The following is a 12,223-nucleotide window of genomic DNA, read 5'->3' as shown; positions in this document are numbered from 1 at the left end:
CCTGATTAAAAAAGCAGCACACACGGGTGCCGGATCAGCCCGTTCCATGCCTCCGCACCTCCTACCAGTCTCAGTATGCTTTCTTTTTTACTTCTCCAGTTGTAGGACTTCTACTCAGCCAACTTTCCAGTGGTTCTAGATGATGATTGTTCTGTATTTTAGTTGTAATTATGATGTGGTTGTGGGAGGCGGCGAGTACAGATGTTTACCTATGCCACCATCTTCCTCTCTCACATTCCTCATTTTTAAAATGAGGATCATCATATCCACCTCAGAGAGATATTGTTTGATCTGTCATCTCTTCTGCCTGCTTCAGAAAACCATGTGGGAGCCCAGCCAGTATGGCTTAGTGTTTGAGCGTCAACCCATGAACCAGGAGGTCATGGTTCGATTCCCAGTCAGGGCACATGTCTGGGTTGCAGGCTTAATCCCCAATGTGGGGCATGCAGGAGGCAGCCTATCAATGATTCTCTCTCATTATTGATGTTTCTATCTCTCTCTCCCTCTCCCTTCCTCTCTTGAAATCAATAAAAAAATATATTTAAAAAAAAGCCACATTCAGGCCTGGAGGCCAGACCTGAGCTGTGTCCATTTAACCTATGAGGCTAATTCCAGGTTTAAAGCTCTTCACCCCCACCCCCAGTTAAAAGTCTGTGGTCTAGACCCAGTGTGCACAGCCAGCCAGTGGGGGGTGGGAGTGGAAGGAGTGGCCATAGCAGACACTGGGATCCTTGATGGCCATCCCTGTTATGTATAGACCTCTCAAGAGAAATGTGGAACCTTGTGCACAGGAAGCCTGAAGAGAAGTAGGGACTAATCTCGGGGTTGATTTCTCAGACTGTTGGGAGTTGGGAGCAACCATCAGGGTGTTTTCATTTATCCTTTGTCTGTTTCCAATATTCCTGATTTAGGAAGGATAGTTTCCCCCATCAAATGGGCAAGTTTGCCAGCTGGGGCTCCATTACCTGAGTGACCAGATGACCCACCTGGAGGTGGTGGGAATGGGAGCTTTCCCCGCCAACCTTGGCCTGTCCCCACCTCCCCGCTAAACACCCAGGGTCTGGGGGGCCGCCTCACCTACGTACTCGCCCCTGGTGAAGGGCAGGGCTGGGTGAACTGTCCTCGTCTCCTGCTCGACGGGCGGTGGCTCATAACTGTCATCCCCAGTCTCCTCAGCGGGCAGCACATACATCTCGGAGTCGGAGTGCTCGTCGGGGTTTTCATAGTCGCTGTCCTGCAAGTGCAGACACCGTGCTCAGGGCCCAGCTGTGCCTGGTCATCAGGACAGACCTGACCTGGAGGGCCAAGCTGCTCCCCCAGTGTCGGGATGAGGAAGCAAGGCCTGGACGGGCTGGCTCAGATGGGGTGGGAGTGGGGGTGAGGAGTGGGGGCGGGAAACCAGGTGGGCATTTAACCCGAAGCGTGGCTGAACCGTGGGAGAGAAAATATATAGGGTGTCCCAAAATTTACTCAAGAAGTAATTTTGATAGAAAACACAGGTTTATAATTAAAAATTGTAAATTTTTTATTGATTCATAAAGTATACAGTATAGGGTTATGTATGGAATAGCACATAGGGTAAATGGCCTCCACGGCTTTGCTGGCACATATGCAAAGCCGTGGTCTTCATTGGTCTTCATTGTCCCTGCTCCTGGGCCATAACTGGTACTTGGTAATGCTTATCAAATTGAAGGGATTGAAATCAAAGGGCAACAGATATTAGAATCTGATTCAATAAACCAAGTAAAATTAGGCTTTTATTTTTTGTTGTTGTTAATGCTCATGCAAAATTCAAACCTTGCGTGAATTTTGGGACGCCCTATATTTTAAGAAGACAGAAAAATAGAATAACCGTAGGTTTTATTATCATGAAGGCTGACAGTTGAGGGAAAAATAAGTTTAATAAGGATAAGGGAAGGGGACACACAGGAAAACATAAATACCTTTGAGAAGATGAAGTTAAAAGAAAAATATATATGTATTTTAAAAACAGAGCTGGTGAGCTAGAGGGGCTGGGCTTCACACAGACTCAGAGTCCACTCGCTATTCTTTTATTAAATATAAATTATATTTAAGTTAAGATTGAAAAATACATTGACATGTTTGTCCTAAAGTTCAAGCAGTTGGGAAGGATGTAATGAAGCCTCCTTTCCAGCCACTCAGTTCCTCTCCCCAGAGGCAAACAGAACCACCAGCTTCTTGTGCATTTTGTCCAGAGCTAGCTTATGTGTATAGCACGCGTGTGTATGTTTGTGTGGAAGAAATATTTGGTTCAGGAGTTAAGAGGTCCTCCGACCTCTGTGTCCATTGCCCTCTCCCCACTGCTGCCTGGCAATGCATGATCCACATATGATTTTCCAGTGAGTAGGTGATGCATCTACCCTTTGGCCCATTTCATTTACTTGCAGTTGTATAACACTGATGCAGGGGTAGTGTTTCCTTCATTGCTGTATCCTCAGGGCCTGTAACAGGGCTGGCACATGATAGGAGCTCAGTGTGTTTGGAATGAATGAATTAATAAATACATGAGTGAGGCCTATGCTTTCTTCCTCAGTCTGTAGGGAGATGGGGAGAGGAGAGGAATAAGATGAAGAGTGGGATAAGAAATGAGAAAGGAGGCTGAAAAGAAGGTGTGGTTGTTCTTGTCCTAGAGTGGGAGAGAAGGTGGATGGGGTGAGATAAGAAAATTCTTGTAGGGGGATTTTCCCACACCCCAATCCCAGTAATAGCAGATTGGGGGTGGGGTGGGTGTGGGCTCAGTAATCCTTCCTGAACATGAACATGAACTTAGGAGGAATAGAATAATGATAGTAATGATATTATTCTTATAACTGACATTTCTATGTGCTGTATACCTCATTTACTCCTCACCACAATCATGAGATAGTGTTTTAAAACTCTCCCATTTTATAGTAGAGGAAACTGAGGCACAGAGGAGTTGAGTAATTTGAGTCTGCAATCTGTGTTCTGAGAAGTCAATGACTATTCTCAGACGGGGGATCTAGGAGGTGAGCTGAGAGTGAAAGAGTGGCTGGGGGAGGCTTATCAGGCAAGAGCCTGGCTTCCCAAGGCCAGCCTAGGCCAGCATGAGGTGGTTTGAGCCCTGCTCATCCAGGCCAAGGGCCCAGTCGCTGCTGTGGCAGCCTCTCCGGGAGGCATCAGTGCAAGTGCTGAGAAGCAGCTGCTTTAATTAACATCTGGAAAGTGAAAGAATCAGCAGGGACCTGGACCCGTGTGCCTGAGAAGAAGGTTTGGGCATCGCTCTTTGTTTCGGTTTTTATGGACCAGGGATGGGACTTCTGAGACTTAATTACCTGGCGGCTGAGGAGCACTGTGTGTCTGGGGAGGACTCTGGGGTCCTTGCAGCCCCTCAGGCTGGGCAGCCTGAAAGGGAGGATCACATTGGCAGAAGAGGCAGAAGGAAGGGGAAGAGGGACTCCATGTCAGCTGTTCCTCTGACACTGGGCTGCCTACCAGATGGAGGCAGGAGGACAGGACTGAGACTATATATCCAGGACCCAGCATAGGACCTGCAATAAGGCAGGTGCCCACCACACAGCTATGGAATGAATGACTGAGCTGCTGCCTGGGCTCTGCAGGGACTGAGGAGGAAGGAATGGCTCTCAGGAGAAGTGCTGGGCTGGAAAATCTATTCTCTGGGCGATGCACCAGGAGCCCCTTCTGCTCCAAACACAGCAGAATGCATCGAATGCCTTTTTATTTCTTTTTTAAAAATATGGAACGCTTCATGGATTTGTGTGCCATCCTTGCACAGGGGCCATGCTAATCTTCTCTGTATCATTCCAATTTGAGTATATGTACTGCCGAAGTGAGCACTTGAATGCCTTTTTATCAAGAGAATAAAAAAAGGAATATGTTCAAACTTGTGAGAGTTTAAAAAAAAATTCCTCTTCCCCTAAATTATTATAAATTCTGGCAAATGAAATTTGATCATTCATTCAATATTCAACAAGTGTAATATGTTGGATAATCTGATGGAAACTTGAAGAAGGGAATGTGTAATAAAACAAAATTTCAAGTTGTGCATTTATTCATTTAATCAGTTATTAATTATTGATTACCTAGTATGTGCCAGGCATTGTGCTTAACTCCCTCACAGAAATTATATTCTAGCAAGGGAACCTGATGACACACAAATAGTGAATAATAAATAATAAGTAGACCTTTAACCACATACTAGTAAAATGTCTATCACTAGTGATAGATGCACTTAGGGCAGTGGTTCTCAACCTTCTGGCCCTTTAAATACAGTTCCTCATGTTGTGACCCAACTATAAAATTATTTTCGTTGCTACTTCATAACTGTAATGCTGCTATTGTTATGAATCATAATGTAAATATCTGATATGCAGGATGGTCTTAGGCGACCCCTGTGAAAGGGTTGTTCGACTGCCAAAGGGGTCGTGACCCACAGGTTGAGAACTGCTGACTTAGAGGAATGGTCAGGGGCCTGAGACCATGCTGTGGAGGGCGCGATTCTACCTTGGATGGAGTACCTAAAAGGCCTGCCTGAGGAGACATTTAAACCAAGCCTGGAGGACAAGAAGGCGCTGACCAAGCGAGGAAGAATGGAAGACTGCTCTTTGGTTTCTCCTCTTTTGCCTTCTTTTTTTCTGCCCAAGGGCCACGAGTCTGAAGTCACTGAGGCTGGCAGGGCCTTGGCATGTTGTAGGAACTAAGGGCAGGCTGTGCGCCTGGGCTATGATGAGGCCTTGGCAGGGGGTGCACTGGGGGTGGGGAAGGTAGGACAGGTCCACAGGGACCAGATTTCACAGAGCCCAGAGGTGTTACAACAAGTCTGGATTTCGTCCATTAATGTCAAAATAATTGTGAGTGAATGTTTCTCAATCCTTATTACATTTGGTGCCTTGATTTTGGTGGTTTGACTTTGAGGTAAGTCTTTTCCTCATCTTCAGGGTGATTTTATTTTGTGCTTCCTAATTTCCCACTGTGTGCTTTTTCTATTCAGCCAGCAAGCTAAATTTCCTTGGCTTCCCTCAGCATGAGGACCAGCTTCTTAACTTTACTAAGATGTGGCTCAGTGCGTGCAGCCAGCAGGGGGCGCAGTTGCAGTGCTTCTGAGGGATCAGTGACAGCTGGGCTCTGGGAAATAACTCCATGCCCAAGTGACTTGCCTTTAGAGAAGCCATTTGTCCTCTCTTTAAAAAAATCTTTTCTCTGCAGTCGAAAAGGGAGGAACTTCTGTCTCCTTATACTCGGAGTAAACTCCAGGTGGTTTACACAACATGAGCCCCGGCTCAATTCTGGGCACTGGACAGGGGTTCCTAGTTCTCATTCTGGCTGCTGAGTAACTGAACGACAGTGGGCAAGTCATTTTCATTCTTTTGGCCTTTGTTTCCTTATATGATATGTTGTCGTGTAGAGACCTTCTTGGATCCATTCCAGATCTAAAGTTCACAGATTGGATTCACAGGCATGAATTTGACATATGAGAAATAATTATTGGGAAGAAAATTTTTTTAGGTTGTCTTGTTCCTATAAGACTCAGTCTAAGGGAAAAGTGGCTGCTGGGGTTTTGTGGGTTGTAAAGACACCTTGAAGAGGTTTACAGTTAATTGGGACATGCCACTCCCCCAATGTCATCATGGCCAGTGCCCCTCTCTCACTCTGGCCTCCGATGCTCTGCTAGCCTGCTCGGTCACAGCAAGCACCTTGGAGCCTGGGTTTGAGATCTGAGTGTCTGAGTGAGAATTTTGGAACTGCAAGTTAAAATTTTCATGCCTTCGTTTCTTCAGCTGTAAAATTGGTGGGGCTAATATTCAAAATGTTTAACAATGGCCCTGAAGAATGTCTCAATGCCCCTAATGTTCCAGGCATTTACTCTTGGTTATTGGTTTGTTTGAGCTTCTGTGCAGGGGCCAGGAAGTGATGGGCACTGGGGAATTCAGGACAGAGGCATTTGCTAACTGACATGGAAATATTTAAACAGTTTACCATCTATTTTGGCCATGCTGGTGAGTACTCTGGATATTAGCAGAAAATGGGGATAAGAATGCCTACAGAAGGCTGTAGTGGGGCTTAGGCGAGGCAATGCACATAAAGCTCTTTGCCTGGCATGGTGCAGCTCAAAGCAGCCTGTCTGAGGTTATTGCTGCCATGTCTGCAGGTGGCCCGGCCACCTCCTCTCTGTGATGTGTAGCTGACCACCAGTGTGTGACTCAGAAATAAACCCTTAGAAAAGCCCTGGTGGAAACAGAACCCTCCTCGTCCCAGGAGCAATACTTACAAAGTCATCTGACCACTGCTCCTCTTCAGCAGGGCTCTCTGAAATGACACGGAGGAGGCAGAATGCATAAACATAAATCTCAGCTGGCAGCTCCACCCTGTCCACAGCACCTGCACCTGCCTTCCCTGCCCTGGGGCTTCCTGGTCCCCTTTACTTGACCTTGAACAGTTATTACAGTCATCTAATATTCATTCACTTTCAAATCCTTTTTTTTTTTAAAGTCAGTTCTCACAGCATTAAGAGAAGTCTCGCTGGGAGCAGAGAAATGGTGCATTTGACCCATGTCTATCTTTGTCAAGGGACATTTTGGGGACCTTAGAGTAACCCAATAGGAACCTGCAGTTCATACTGTGTTGCTCCCAAGGATTTCTTTGAATCAATATGTGGATGGTGCAGTAAGAAGAGCACTGGACCTGGAGTCAGACCTAAATTCTCATTAGGAACAGTGTTCTTGCCCACTCTTTGTTCCTAATCAGATGGAGAGTGGGCAAGAACAACTAACATCCAAGATCAGATAGTGAATAGTTGAGCCCTATGGGCTGACTTCCAAGTGCAAGCTCTGAACCCCAGTGCCATGCTGCCTCACTGTCTTTGAGCTCCAGGGTGCAGGCACCATCCTAGACTCTGCAGGGGTATAAAAATGGATGTGACAGCCCAGCTGGCATGGTTCAGTATTTGAGTGTTGACCTATGAACCAGGAGGTCACAGTTTGATTCCTTGTCAGGACACATGCCTGGGATTGCGGTCTTGATCCCCAGAGTGAGGTGGGCAGGAGGGAGCCAATCAATGACTCTCATCATTGATGTTTCTATCTTTCTCTCCATCTCCATTCCTCTCTGAAATCAATAAAAAAATACTTTTTAAAAATGGATGTGGCTAGGTAGTGTAGGGGGTGGAGTTGGAGGCCTGGCTATCTGTTGGCTCCTGCAGAAATCGCTTGTGAACCACCTGGCCCTCCACTGTGCATTCAGGTAAAATCTAGAAAAAACCAGAATGGCCCCCTCTGGGCATCATGACACACTGAGGCAGTAAAGGGACAAAAGTATCATGTGGTAGAGGTTATTTGATGGTGCCCCTCCTCTCCAGCTACACCCGTCTTCCGGTTCCACAAGCAGCTCACAGCATCATCTGGTTAAATGGCTTTAGAGGTTAAATGCAGAGTCACAACCTTGCAGGCCATTGTCCAGACTAGAAAGCATGACAAGCCAACGTACTAGATCTAGAGTAGTGGGTAGTTTTCCAGCACTTCAGGGAGCCTCCACGGTGTGCAGGTGTTTTAGAAACAGGCTCCCTGGGTTCCAATCCTGGCTCTGGTTTTTGCCACCTGCTTGGCAGTGGACCAGTACTTTAGTGTTTAAAGTTCCATTTCCCCACCTTAAAACAAAGATAAGAATAGTGCCTGCCCATGTTTTTATGAGAGTCAAGTAATATAATACATGTGCTTTGGCACACAGTAAATGCTGTATTGGTATTACTTGTTGTTGTCTTGGGTATTAATAATTCTCAATAAACCCTCAAAACAATTTCAATTCTATTTCACTCTAATGGCAACCATGCAGTATGGCTACCACAAAGACGTGGAGCTAAGATAGCCTCTAGTGTAGTGGGTGAACTTTTCAGGAGGGTAAGTTCAAGTTTAATATGGGCCAGGTGGTTCAATTTGGGGTGTGGGATTTCCTGCCCTTGCCAAGAAGCTGAGAAGCTGGTTGGGTCTCCTTTTTGGGGAAAGCCTCTCCTACTGTGTCCTGGATCTGTTTGGGGGCTTAGGCTCCATTGACTGTGTCATAATTTCCTGCCACACAATAAAGGGACTTGTCCCCTTGCCTCACCCAGGCTTTGCAATTCACATGGCCCTCCCAAGCCTGTGGACACAGCACCTGGCACTTACACGCTACAATGGCCACAGTGGCCCCCATCTCAGTGTCTGCTCCAAGCTAAGACATGTAGCGTCCAGTGTCTTGCTTAAAAGCCTGATTCGGTGATTTGTTAGCAGTGTGACCTTAGGTGAATTGCTTACCCTCCAGGCCTCAGTTTTCTCATCACTAAAATGGACATGATTAGTAGTACTTATATCATACGGTTTTGAGAGAATGAAAGTGAAAGGACACATGGAAAGTGCTTAGAGGCGTACATGACATAGAGTTAGGGCCCAGTTATTACTATCAATGGACTTTATCCCTAATTCTCACAATAACCTGAAGGATAGGTAATCTTATCTCTAGATCAGGGAGCTGAGGTCTGGAGAAGTTACAAAACTTTTCTTGGTTCACGCAGTGCTTAAGGGACAAAACCAGGATGCCACCCCAAGTCAAAAGGACCCCAAAGTTCCAGGTATTCTCACCGAGCCACCCAGTACAACAGTAATAAAAGACCTAGAGTTGAGGAGAACAATTGTGTATCAGACAGTCCAGGTGGTGTAAAATTTCCTGATAAGTGTCTCAGCACCTGGAGTCATGGCCAGGTGCTGGGAAAGATCGAGAAAGGTGTGGACAGTGAAGGCATGAAGCTTTGTGTCAAAGATGGAATTGGACTGGGCCCTGAAGGACTAGTGGGACTTGAGCAAGAGAATTAAGATGAAGGAGGGCATCTCCCTCTCATCCCCTAAGACAGGCTTGTGTGCCAGTCCCAGAAGTAGGACTTAGAGCTGAGGGATGGAAGGGGCATCCATAAGACACAGATGTGCACAGAATGAATGAGCTCCACTGGAGAGTCACAGGAGAATTTGCCAGGAGGAAAAACAAAGCTAGAGTCACTGCCAGCCAAGGGACACTGTGGTCCTAGTTACAAGCTGGAGATGAGGAGGCTAATGAGTATGGTGTTTGAGTAACTCAGCCATGAAGACATGAAGGCCATGTCTGCAGGTGGCCCGGCCACCTCCTCTCTGTGATGTGTAGCTGACCACCAGTGTGTGACTCAGAAATAAACCCTTAGAAAAGCCCTGGTGGAAACAGAACCCTCCTCGTCCCAGGAGCAATACTTACAAAGTCATCTGACCACTGCTCCTCTTCAGCAGGGCTCTCTGAAATGACACGGAGGAGGCAGAATGCATAAACATAAATCTCAGCTGGCAGCTCCACCCTGTCCACAGCACCTGCACCTGCCTTCCCTGCCCTGGGGCTTCCTGGTCCCCTTTACTTGACCTTGAACAGTTATTACAGTCATCTAATATTCATTCACTTTCAAATCCTTTTTTTTTTTAAAGTCAGTTCTCACAGCATTAAGAGAAGTCTCGCTGGGAGCAGAGAAATGGTGCATTTGACCCATGTCTATCTTTGTCAAGGGACATTTTGGGGACCTTAGAGTAACCCAATAGGAACCTGCAGTTCATACTGTGTTGCTCCCAAGGATTTCTTTGAATCAATATGTGGATGGTGCAGTAAGAAGAGCACTGGACCTGGAGTCAGACCTAAATTCTCATCCAGGCTCTGTTCCTAATCAGATGGAGAGTGGGCAAGAACAACTAACATCCAAGATCAGATAGTGAATAGTTGAGCCCTATGGGCTGACTTCCAAGTGCAAGCTCTGAACCCCAGTGCCATGCTGCCTCACTGTCTTTGAGCTCCAGGGTGCAGGCACCATCCTAGACTCTGCAGGGGTATAAAAATGGATGTGACAGCCCAGCTGGCATGGTTCAGTATTTGAGTGTTGACCTATGAACCAGGAGGTCACAGTTTGATTCCTTGTCAGGACACATGCCTGGGATTGCGGTCTTGATCCCCAGAGTGAGGTGTGCAGGAGGCAGCCAATCAATGACTCTCATCATTGATGTTTCTATCTTTCTCTCCATCTCCATTCCTCTCTGAAATCAATAAAAAAATACTTTTTAAAAATGGATGTGGCTAGGTAGTGTAGGGGGTGGAGTTGGAGGCCTGGCTATCTGTTGGCTCCTGCAGAAATCGCTTGTGAACCACCTGGCCCTCCACTGTGCATTCAGGTAAAATCTAGAAAAAACCAGAATGGCCCCCTCTGGGCATCATGACACACTGAGGCAGTAAAGGGACAAAAGTATCATGTGGTAGAGGTTATTTGATGGTGCCCCTCCTCTCCAGCTACACCCGTCTTCCGGTTCCACAAGCAGCTCACAGCATCATCTGGTTAAATGGCTTTAGAGGTTAAATGCAGAGTCACAACCTTGCAGGCCATTGTCCAGACTAGAAAGCATGACAAGCCAACGTACTAGATCTAGAGTAGTGGGTAGTTTTCCAGCACTTCAGGGAGCCTCCACGGTGTGCAGGTGCTTCAGAACCAGGCTCCCTGGGTTCCAATTCTGGCTCTGGTTTTTGCCACCTGCTTGGCAGTGGACCAGTACTTTAGTGTTTAAAGTTCCATTTCCCCACCTTAAAACAAAGATAAGAATAGTGCCTGCCCATGTTTTTATGAGAGTCAAGTAATATAATACATGTGCTTTGGCACACAGTAAATGCTGTATCGGTATTACTCGTTGTTGTCTTGGGTATTGATAATTCTCAATAAACCCTCAAAACAATTTCAATTCTATTTCACTCTAATGGCAACCATGCGGTATGGCTACCACAAAGACGTGGAGCTAAGATAGCCTCTAGTGTAGTGAGTGAACTTTTCAGGAGGGTAAGTTCAAGTTTAATATGGGCCAGGTGGTTCAATTTGGGGTGTGGGATTTCCTGCCCTTGCCAAGAAGCTGAGAAGCTGGTTGGGTCTCCTTTTTGGGGAAAGCCTCTCCTACTGTGTCCTGGATCTGTTTGGGGGCTTAGGCTCCATTGACTGTGTCATAATTTCCTGCCACACAATAAAGGGACTTGTCCCCTTGCCTCACCCAGGCTTTGCAATTCACATGGCCCTCCCAAGCCTGTGGACACAGCACCTGGCACTTACACGCTACAATGGCCACAGTGGCCCCCATCTCAGTGTCTGCTCCAAGCTAAGACATGTAGGGTCCAGTGTCTTGCTTAAAAGCCTGATTCTGTGATTTGTTAGCAGTGTGACCTTAGGTGAATTGCTTACCCTCCAGGCCTCAGTTTTCTCATCACTAAAATGGACATGATTAGTAGTACTTATATCATATGGTTTTGAGAGAATGAAAGTGAAAGGACACATGGAAAGTGCTTAGAGGCGTACATGACATAGAGTTAGGGCCCAGTTATTACTATCAATGGACTTTATCCCTAATTCTCACAATAACCTGAAGGATAGGTAATCTTATCTCTAGATCAGGGAGCTGAGGTCTGGAGAAGTTACAAAACTTTTCTTGGTTCACGCAGTGCTTAAGGGACAAAACCAGGATGCCACCCCAAGTCAAAAGGACCCCAAAGTTCCAGGTATTCTCACCGAGCCACCCAGTACAACAGTAATAAAAGACCTAGAGTTGAGGAGAACAATTGTGTATCAGACAGTCCAGGTGGTGTAAAATTTCCTGATAAGTGTCTCAGCACCTGGAGTCATGGCCAGGTGCTGGGAAAGATTGAGAAAGGTGTGGTCAGTGAAGGCATGAAGCTTTGTGTCAAAGATGGAATTGGACTGGGCCCTGAAGGACTAGTGGGACTTGAGCAAGAGAATTAAGATGAAGGAGGGCATCTCCCTCTCATCCCCTAAGACAGGCTTGTGTGCCAGTCCCAGAAGTAGGACTTAGAGCTGAGGGATGGAAGGGGCATCCATAAGACACAGATGTGCACAGAATGAATGAGCTCCACTGGAGAGTCACAGGAGAATTTTCCAGGAGGAAAAACAAAGCTAGAGTCACTGCCAGCCAAGGGACACTGTGGTCCTAGTTACAAGCTGGAGATGGGGAAGATGGCTCAGCCATCACCTGGCTGTGTGACCTTGGCAGTCACTTTGCCTCTGTGGTTTCCAGTTATGAGTATGGTGTTTGAGTAACTCAGCCATGAAGTATGGTGTTTGAGTAACTCAGCCATGAAGACATGAAGGCTGAAATAGACTGGGGGTCTTGGGGAGGGGAGGGATGGCTGGAAGGACAGCAAA

At 46.6% G+C, this 12,223-nt stretch overlaps 1 protein-coding gene and 1 long non-coding RNA gene across 6 annotated transcripts in view; one reads left to right on the top strand and one right to left on the bottom strand.

The window, feature by feature from the left end:
• BLNK (B-cell linker) overlaps positions 1 to 12,223 on the bottom strand; it is a 72,801-nt gene that overhangs the window by 28,862 nt on the left and 31,716 nt on the right. For 4 of the 5 annotated variants that reach the window (XM_005885428.2, XM_005885426.2, XM_014532691.1 and 1 more), the window contains 2 exons: positions 9,250 to 9,287; positions 1,078 to 1,234 (listed from right to left, as the gene is read on the bottom strand). In XM_005885428.2, coding sequence (XP_005885490.1) covers positions 1,078 to 1,234; positions 9,250 to 9,287 — 195 coding nt within the window. Of the gene's footprint in view, positions 1 to 1,077; positions 1,235 to 6,268; positions 6,307 to 9,249; positions 9,288 to 12,223 lie in introns of all 5 variants that reach the window. The other variant, XM_005885427.2, reaches the window with a different exon arrangement.
• The window catches only part of LOC102253677, a 46,170-nt gene that overhangs the window by 20,125 nt on the left and 13,822 nt on the right, over positions 1 to 12,223 (top strand). The window lies entirely within an intron of this gene.

The sequence above is a fragment of the Myotis brandtii genome, unplaced genomic scaffold (assembly GCF_000412655.1).
Source record: "Myotis brandtii unplaced genomic scaffold, ASM41265v1 scaffold902, whole genome shotgun sequence".
NCBI classification, from domain to species: Eukaryota; Metazoa; Chordata; class Mammalia; order Chiroptera; family Vespertilionidae; genus Myotis; species Myotis brandtii.
This window is presented reverse-complemented; position numbering and strand designations above follow the sequence as displayed.